The 8,930-nt window shown below is 43.2% G+C and overlaps 1 protein-coding gene across 1 annotated transcript in view; it reads left to right on the top strand.

Moving 5' to 3' along the window:
• The window catches only part of astn2 (astrotactin 2), a gene marked incomplete at both ends in the record, with an annotated part of 472,482 nt that overhangs the window by 346,422 nt on the left and 117,130 nt on the right, over positions 1-8,930 (top strand). The window contains one exon of the mRNA XM_080756633.1: positions 4,539-4,663. Coding sequence (XP_080612759.1) covers positions 4,539-4,663 — 125 coding nt within the window. The remainder of the gene's footprint in view (positions 1-4,538; positions 4,664-8,930) is intronic.

Raw genomic sequence — 8,930 nt, 5'->3', positions numbered from 1 at the left:
ATAACATCGCCTTCACCAACACCATCAGATGAGAAGGCTGAGTATCCCCTTCCACTCTGCATCAAATGATCTATCTAAGGAACAGCGCTGAAAGTAGTCTAATATTTTAGATTAATCTGCATTAAATGCCTGCTGCTCATGCCTCTATTGAGAAAGACACTTTTTTTCCTCTCTATAGTTGTAATTGAAGGGAAACATTAAATATATCCTGCTCTTTGGGGCCATTAGAGTAGAACCATATAGGGTACTGGGTTTTCATGGACATATTTTTAGTAATTTATTTCAACAAATGGAATATAGTTATATGCTGTAGACAACTTGGCGCTGATGGCTTTGCTCTTAAGATGCTCCCTGAAATAGCCAAGCAGGCAGCATGCTAAGCTAAACCAGGGACTTGAATGCATAACCCATCTACGTGTAGAATATAGACTTTGGTGGGCCCAAAGTAAGACGTTGAATTTCTGTCTTTCCTTTGAGCCACGCAAGGCTCTGAACTAGAGAGCTGGTTGCTGGAGGCAAGCATGGCCAGCAGCTAGCGGAGATGAAATGCAGGAGGGAGCCATGATTAAATGGACCGTCTGGGTCTGAGAATGGTCTGAGACTGATGCACAGACATGTGTGGCTGATTAGAAATGTTGATTTAATCAGACAGCTGATTACGGCCGCGGCGTATGAGTCATGTATCCTGCATGAAATAAGGCAAAATAGCAAGCTCACGGCGCATCGCAATGCGACACATGCAGACAAGCGTATCTTAGCTCTTTCGTCATTTGTGGGGAAAAGACATTGAACATTTTTGCCTATAACAAGTTGCCCAAATACTATAGGGATGCCATCTGGTTGATCTGCTGCAGCTGGAATAGACTGGACCCATATAAGGGTCCATTTGGTTTCATTGTACGCTCTCAAGAGTTGTTCAACACATTTCTTAATTTACAAGAAGTCTACATAATTAGAGAACGGAGAAGGAGATCAGCCGGAGTGGCAGGGGCGGTATTGCAGTCCCTGTACCACGCTGTTGTGACGAAAAGAGAGTTGAGCCAGAATGCAAAGTTCTCTGTCTTCTGAGCAAATTTCGTTCCTACTCACCTACAGTATGGTCATGAAGTGCGGGTCATGACTGAACGAATAAGGTTGCGAATACAAGCGGCTGAAATGAGTTCAGTCACACGAGAGAGACTCGGAGTAGAGTTGCCGCTTCTTCGCCTGGAAAGGAGCCAGCTCAGGTGGTTCGGGCATCTGGTTCCCTAGGGAGGTATCGAGGCACATCCCACTGGGAGGAGACCCCGGGGCAGACCAAGGCACAGTTGGAGGAAATACATCGACTCACTGGCCTTGGAACGTCTCGGGATCTCCCAGGAGGAAGTCACTAATGTTGCTCTGGAGAGGGAAGTCTGGAGCACTCTGGTGGAGCTGTTGCCCCCGCAACCGGACTATGGATAAGCGGTTGAAGATGGATGGATGGATAGAAGAATCGTTATTTTGATCAACATTTTCCTGATCTCTATGGTAACACAAAATATACAGTATGGAATTGTGGACGAAAATCTTATCCAACGACAACAAAGTATTCAAAGTCTTGGGTCTGAGAGGCTAAATATCATCAAATGGTGGTCCGTGACTCAAATGCCAAATAAATAATGGGCCTTGACGTGAAAAGCGTTGAAAACCACTAGGTTTAGGCTAGATGAAAAACTTCTCTCCTCAGTCGTGAATGTAGAGAGGCAACAGTGGCTTCTCTCAAGTCTAGGAACATGAATCATGGCCTGTGGGACGTGAACAAAGTAAATAAAGGAATTATCCCATTTAGGATGGGAACGCTTCTGTGCTATAGCTTTTAACGACTTTTAACCATTATTTTAAACTAGCTTAAAATTGCAGATCTACAAGATCATAGTGCTGCACCGAGTGCCGCACTACGAGCTTGTAGATCTGCTATTTTTTGAAAAATCGTGAAAATGTGTGCAATTCTTTGAATATATATTATTTCACGGCAAACGTTTTTAATTAATATCTTTGCTTCTGGGGGGGTCCCTGGAACAACATATTTTCAGATCGGGTGTCGGCGACCAATTACATATATTTTTTGCGGTCCTTGACATGAAATAGTTTGAGAATCACTGACATAGAAAAATGGGTTTTTCAGAAAACTGTCATGATTTAGAAGACATTTTGTAGAATCTGGTCTCAGGGTCCTAAAGGCTTAATGAAAGAATCTGTTAGTGGGGTGTCAAGGACGTGGTCCTTGTTTGGGTCTTTCAGATCCATATAAAGCCGCATATCGTCTCGGTCCTCACGCCTCCTCAGGTTCGGCGGACCTTGGCGCAAAGCTGGCTGATTTAATTTGGCAATCAATATGTTTTCTGTGAGCACAGGGCCGTGGTAATCTTTTTACAGCACCTCCATCCTCTCTCTGCTCCCCTTCCCACTCATCCTCTCACTCTCTGCCCTTGAGTCCATCCTTCCTTTGCCTCCATTGTTACACGAGGGCTGCGATTACCTCTAACAGGGCTCTGTGGTTAGGGGAAGGAGAGAGAGAGAGAGAGAGAGAGAGAGGGGATGAAAAATTGATATCGAGAGTGAAACTGCCCCCTCTGTCTCTGTGGCGCGCAAGGTCTGCGCTCGGAGTCGTGCTCCCATAAAAGAGGATTATGGGAAATGGGCTGCTGCATGCCGTTTGCTTCCTAGCTCGCACTCCCAGAATGCAGCAGAACAGAACGGCACGCCGTTCACTTCGTAATGAACCACGACATCCACTGACTGTACGGTTCAACCACGACATCCACTGACTGTACGGTTCAACCACGACATCCACTGATTGTACGGTTCAACCACGACATCCACTGATTGTACGGTTCAACCACGACATCCACTGATTGTGCGGTTCAACCGCCTATTAAGCAGCGAGCCAGACGGGTCGTAGGTGTAGTCCAGTTTACATCTTAAACCTGAGCCCTATATGCATTGTGTCATCATACGACAAAAAAGCGAAATAATAGACAACATCATGATGCGACATGTTGTGAGCTTGTAGATCTGATATTTCACATGCCCAATAGGCTACATTGACTGCAGGCTGAGAAATATACCTCTGTGTAAATGTCATTTTTTTATCCATTTTCCTTTTATTTTGAAAAAGTGAGGACATATTGAGAAGTGTGCACACACACACACACACGCACACACACACACACACACACACACACACAGACACACACACACACACACACACACACACACACACACACACACACACACACACACACACACACACACACACACACACACACACAAAAGGCCATCGTATATGTGCAAGCCTGAGTATAACATGATTGAATATTGCACCTCCCGTGTGTACACGTTGTGCCTTGTGATTTCCTCCCTCTCGCTGAAGCATGTGTCCTTTGCCTGGACTCATCTCACCCCTCTCACTCCCGCGTGCACCAACCATTCTCATTTTGTCACTCTCTTTTACACTTATCAGAGAGAGAGAGAGAGAGAGAGAAAATTCCAGAGGGGTCTGCACTTATCTGTGCCGGCAACATTCTGTCCTGCCCTCAATCTGGGGGATACTACAGTTTGCTTTAAAGGACAGCCAAGCATCACTCACACACATACACATAAACAATGGAACCCTGAGTGTTAATCTAAGTCTTATAATAAATAAAGTCTTAAAAAGTGAGACAGGCAATTGCATTGCCTCTAGTCCATATTTGGCACACTCACACAGAGACAGGAAACATCCAGTATAGATAGTTACAGATACAGAGTAGTGTCAGATCACTGCAACACAAAGAAAGAAGAAATAACAATAAGAAGCACCATCAATAAAAAAGATCAGTATACAAACTTATATAGGCCCACCACTGTGCTATCGGTAGCTGAACTAAGTAAGGTGAGCATTTCCTTTGCCGTGCAGGGCTTGGCTGAGATGGTTGGGGGCCTCACTACGCCTCTGAGCCATTATAAAATACAGCTCTTGTGGCTTATTTCTTTAATAGTGTACATTCGGCTTTTGTTCTTTTATTTTCTTTGTACTTGTTTTGTAAGTAATCCCTCTTAACTCCGACCCTGAATCTGCTTTAAACGAAATATCTCTGTCCTCCTTTCCCTTATGTCCCTGTGTCACTAAATGTCTCTGTCCTCTTTCCCTTATGTCCCTGTGTCACTAAATGTCTCTGTCCTCTTTCCCTTATGTCCCTGTGTCACTAAATGTCTCTGTCCTCCTTTCCCTTATGTCCCTGTGTCACTAAATGTCTCTGTCCTCTTTTCCCTTATGTCCCTGTGTCACTAAATGTCTCTGTCCTCTTTTCCCTTATGTCCCTGTGTCACTAAATGTCTCTATCCTCTTTTCCCTTATGTCTCTGTGTCACTAAATGTCTCTGTCCTCTTTCCCTTATGTCCCTGTGTCACTAAATGTCTCTGTCCTCTTTTCCCTTATGTCCCTGTGTCACTAAATGTCTCTGTCCTCTTTTCCCTTATGTCCCTGTGTCACTAAATGTCTCTGTCCTCTTTTCCCTTATGTCCCTGTGTCACAGGGACAACAATTTCATCAAGGACTTCCCCCAGCTGGCGGACGGGCTTGCGGTCATCCCGCTGCCCGTCGAGGAGCAGTGTCGAGGGGTTCTGTCCGAGCCCCTGCCCAACCTGCAGCTCCTCACAGGTGTGTGTGTGTGTGTGTGTGTGTGTGTGTGTGTAGTGTACTAACTACAGTGTCACGCAAAAGTAGCAAAAATGTCCTGTTACATACAGGTTTCCACTCGACAGCGTTATGATGCGTGCATGTTTCACTTCCCAGAGCTACAGTGTACACATTACAATCCTTAGTGTTACATTCACACTAGTTAGTTTGGCATACTTTCATGTGTTGCTTTCAATGATTAAAAGAGTCAGGCTCCAGTAAAGAGTTCAATGACATTTCCTAGGTGCTCTCCTTTGTACGATTTATTATCATTTTTTTGCATGGAGAGACTCTAATCTAGTCTATGCATATTCATGGCATTGGGAAGAGACATTTTCATGCTTGCACATATATCTATTTAATGGCACTAGACCATGGAAGAAAACATTTACTGTAAAAGATATCCTAAATTGACTAGCGTTGCCCTCCAGCAGACTACTCGATAAATTGTGTTATAATGCATTCCTATAATTACTATAGACTCCTACATCATCGCTATCATTGAATAATACATGTATGCCAGCTTGAAAGCTGACTGTCATCTGAAGGTTGACGCATCTCACCACAGGAAGCTATTAAGCCCGTTGTGACATTGCAGCAAAACACTCATCAGCTGCAGATGAATGGGGAAAACATGAGAATTCTACTGTAGTACAACTTCAAGGAACCCACTCACTCAGTGGTCGACCAAGTCTCATACAAGTACTACAGGTATTTTACCAATGATTACAACATGTTTTCAGATTTTCAAATAGCAGATGGACAAGCTCTCAACGTGTCGCGCTATTTTTGTAGGTGTTTGTCCCATAGGCATAGTGGAGTCAAAAGTACAATATTTTGAAACGCACCCTCCTAGGGGGTTGGCGAAAGGGCCTTTCTGTGTGGAGTTTGCATGTTCTCCCCATGTCCCTTAGGTAGGTACCCTCACAAAAAACATGCAGTAATCCTGGTCTGATGGAGGGGAATGGACCTGGTGTTCCTTCCACACGCTTCGTCCTACCGGGGAAATCTCTCACCTGTCAGGTGATAAGAAGCGGCCTGCTCACTCCTCATGCATTGAAGGAAGCATGAGCTCAGTTCGGGGGTCTCCCCAGGTTGGCAGAGGGAGAGTAGCGCCCAGAATTACAGTTTAGGCAATAGGCACCAATAACTTTGGGACAGGCCCGTTTAGAAGGAAGAGGAAGGATGGATGGGGAAGGATCAACATATGGAATGTCAGAACAGGTCAGCTCCATATATGGCGATCTAAGGGTTTGAGGTTTGAGGTCTAGAGTTGCAGGCCAATATTGATGACATCAAGGATCTCCATATATGGGCTTAAAATTGATGACATCAATGATCTCCATATATGGGCTTAATATTGATGACATCAGGGATCTCCATATATGGGCTTAATATTGATGACATCAGGGATTTCCATCCCTGATGATGCCACGTGATGTCAGGTGAAATGCGCGATTCCATAGGAGGTCGCAGTTAACTATGGAATATATACATATCACTCATTCTTGAGATGAGGGACAAAAGTGGAAAAAACATGTCCCACACATAAGAGCCTTATTTTATGTAAAAAAATAAATTAATTCATAAAAATAAAAGCACTTGCAAAGTTAAGTGTAATACAGTTGTGTATTATTATGCCCTTAATTTCATTATAATTGTTTTCATATTCCATCTGAATTAGTTAAAAGCAGGCCCTGTACCCAAAAAGGCCTGTATTTAGCCTGTCCCCAGCAAGTGGCCACAATTTCAAACTGCCAAAAAAGTGTCTAATACTGTCACAATGACATAAATATACATACTAAATTAAAGTAGATTGTCAACAACATAGCAAATAATATACACAGTTAATTTTAATTTATATTTTCTATTAAATATCTCATATCAAATGTTCGTCCCACGTCTCCGTCAACTCCGTCAGGTTTTTTTAAAAGTCTTAAATTAATCAGAAAATATTGTCGACAGATTTAGCCTGAAGACTCCTTTTCCAAGTCCCATTTATATTTGTTGCAACAGTGGAGTACCTGGTCTGACAAGCATTCAATTGTTTGATATTTTAAACAAACAATGTTGATAACAATGTGGTCACAGCTTTTACATGTCAACTCCGTCTGCACATTTTTATGATCTTTGTTAAGAATTCCAAAATAATGTTTATTATTTTAGTTTAGGGGTTAGGTTTAGCTAACAAAATTAAGCAAAAACAAAATGGCTACATTGTACTAAAGAGGGTTAAGATGAAAACAAATGCCATTTTGTCAACTCCGTCAGACGTCAACTCCGTCAGATTTTGTGTCTGACGGAGTTGACGTGTATCTGACGGAGTTGACAAAAGTGTTCCTAAAACAATAAAATTATTGTTTTTGAATAATGGGCAGTATTCTAATTTGGCACACAGTTAGAGCATGCCTTAAGGAACATTTTTGGCTATGGGGCCATCACAGATTTGTCTCGTGGTGACCATGGCAGCCATATTACAAAAGAGCCGCCACCTGATGTTATTTTACAATAACTCAAGTTCTACACCACCTAGGATCTTGATTCTGGTGACTAAGACCTCATTTTCAAGGATGAGGGATACAGTGGTACAATTTAGACTTTCCCTGTGACCATGGCAGCCATTTTTCAAAATGGCCGCCACCTGCTGTTATTTTACAATAACTCAAGTTCTACACCACCTAGGATCTTGATTCTGGTGACTAATCATACATTTTCAAGGATGTGGGGTACATTGGTAATATTTAGATTTGTCCTGTGACCATAGCAGCCATTTTTTTTCAAAATGGCCGCCACCTGCTGTTATTTTACAATAACTCAAGTTTTAGACCACCTAGGATCTTGATTTTGGCGACTAATCATACATTTTAAAAGATGAGAAATACAGTGGTACTATTTAGATTTGTCCTGTGACCATGGCAGCCATTGTTTTTTAAAATGACCACCAACCTGCTGTTATTTTACAAATAACTCAAGTTTTAGACCACCAAGGATCTTGATTCTGGCGACTAATCATTACATTTTCAAGGATGAACTTTCTCTGGGAGAGGTAAGGGCTTATTTCAGGTGCAGGTTGAGTTTCTACTGACAGGACATTAAAAGGAGGTGGGCTTTCTGGCCTTTGACTTGCCCCTTTCAGGTACAGATGCACAGTTTGACTTCACTGGCCACTGCAGGGAACTGTGGGGGAGAAACTTTGGTCTCTTGACACCCCGATTAGGTTCAGGGTTTTTTTTGGTGGAGACTTGCCTTTCATGACATCTTTGCTGCAGCAGTTGATCTCCTTACTGCCAGTGGTGGCACACTCTGGGTCTCTGGGGCATTGTATCTTGGTGGCCTCCTGCCAGTGTTTCTCCATCCTTCTCCTGAGCTCTGTGTTCTGGGGCTCTGTTATAGTCAACTTACATTGTCTTGGCTGGAGATTGCTTTCCTGCAGGGTCCAGCCCAGTCTTGTGCAGATGGCTGCTGGCCCACCTGGAGGCCCCAACCTCACTTGTTCGGTTGGTGTGATTAGGTGGGGTGGTCTTCCCCAATCAGGATGAGGGGTTTGACCCTTTCAAACGGCAGTCTGGCCAAGTGTCTGTATTTAGTTGTGAGTTTAGATACAGGATACGATTGCTCACCCAGCCCCAGGTGACATGAGGTGAAGGCTCCTTTGATTTGGTAACATTGCTTTGGTTGACATGCTGGGGACACAGAGAAAGACACTGATGCCTTCAGTGTCTGCACATCCTGCCTGATGGTCCTGAAGCCAAATCTTCTGTCTTCAGTCTTTCGCTCACTGTTCACTGCTCACTGTTCACCTCACCGAATTTAGCCCAAGGAGTTTGACCCCTAGTTTGGCCATAGACCCCCTAGTTTGGCCATAGCCACTTGCCCAAATGTGCCGACATGTGCTGACCTCATCACATCTGTGATGATGGCTATGGCCGTTTTTAGCCAACGTAGTGTTTTTTGTGCAAAACTAATGCTTGGAATGGATCCAGAATCATGAAAAGCCCCTAGTTTGACATGCCACATGCTACTTAAAGCATAATGAAATTTAGAACATTTAGCCTTATATTGGTTGTTGATGGTACCCAACTTTCAGCAGCTGTCAAACATGCCCCTAGGGTGGTCAAATAGAAACCAATGTGGGATATGTTAGTAGACACCTTTACAAACATTGGTGAAGAAAATTCTTGGTAAGAAATGTATTCACAGATTTTATATTATTCTGATAATATTCCCTGAGTAAATTGGTAAAATAATA

The sequence above is a fragment of the Protomyctophum bolini genome (genome assembly GCF_963924005.1).
Source record: "Protomyctophum bolini genome assembly, chromosome: 22".
Classification (NCBI taxonomy): Eukaryota; Metazoa; Chordata; class Actinopteri; order Myctophiformes; family Myctophidae; genus Protomyctophum; species Protomyctophum bolini.
Note: the sequence above shows the minus strand (reverse complement) of the source record. Positions and strands in the feature narration are given on the sequence as shown.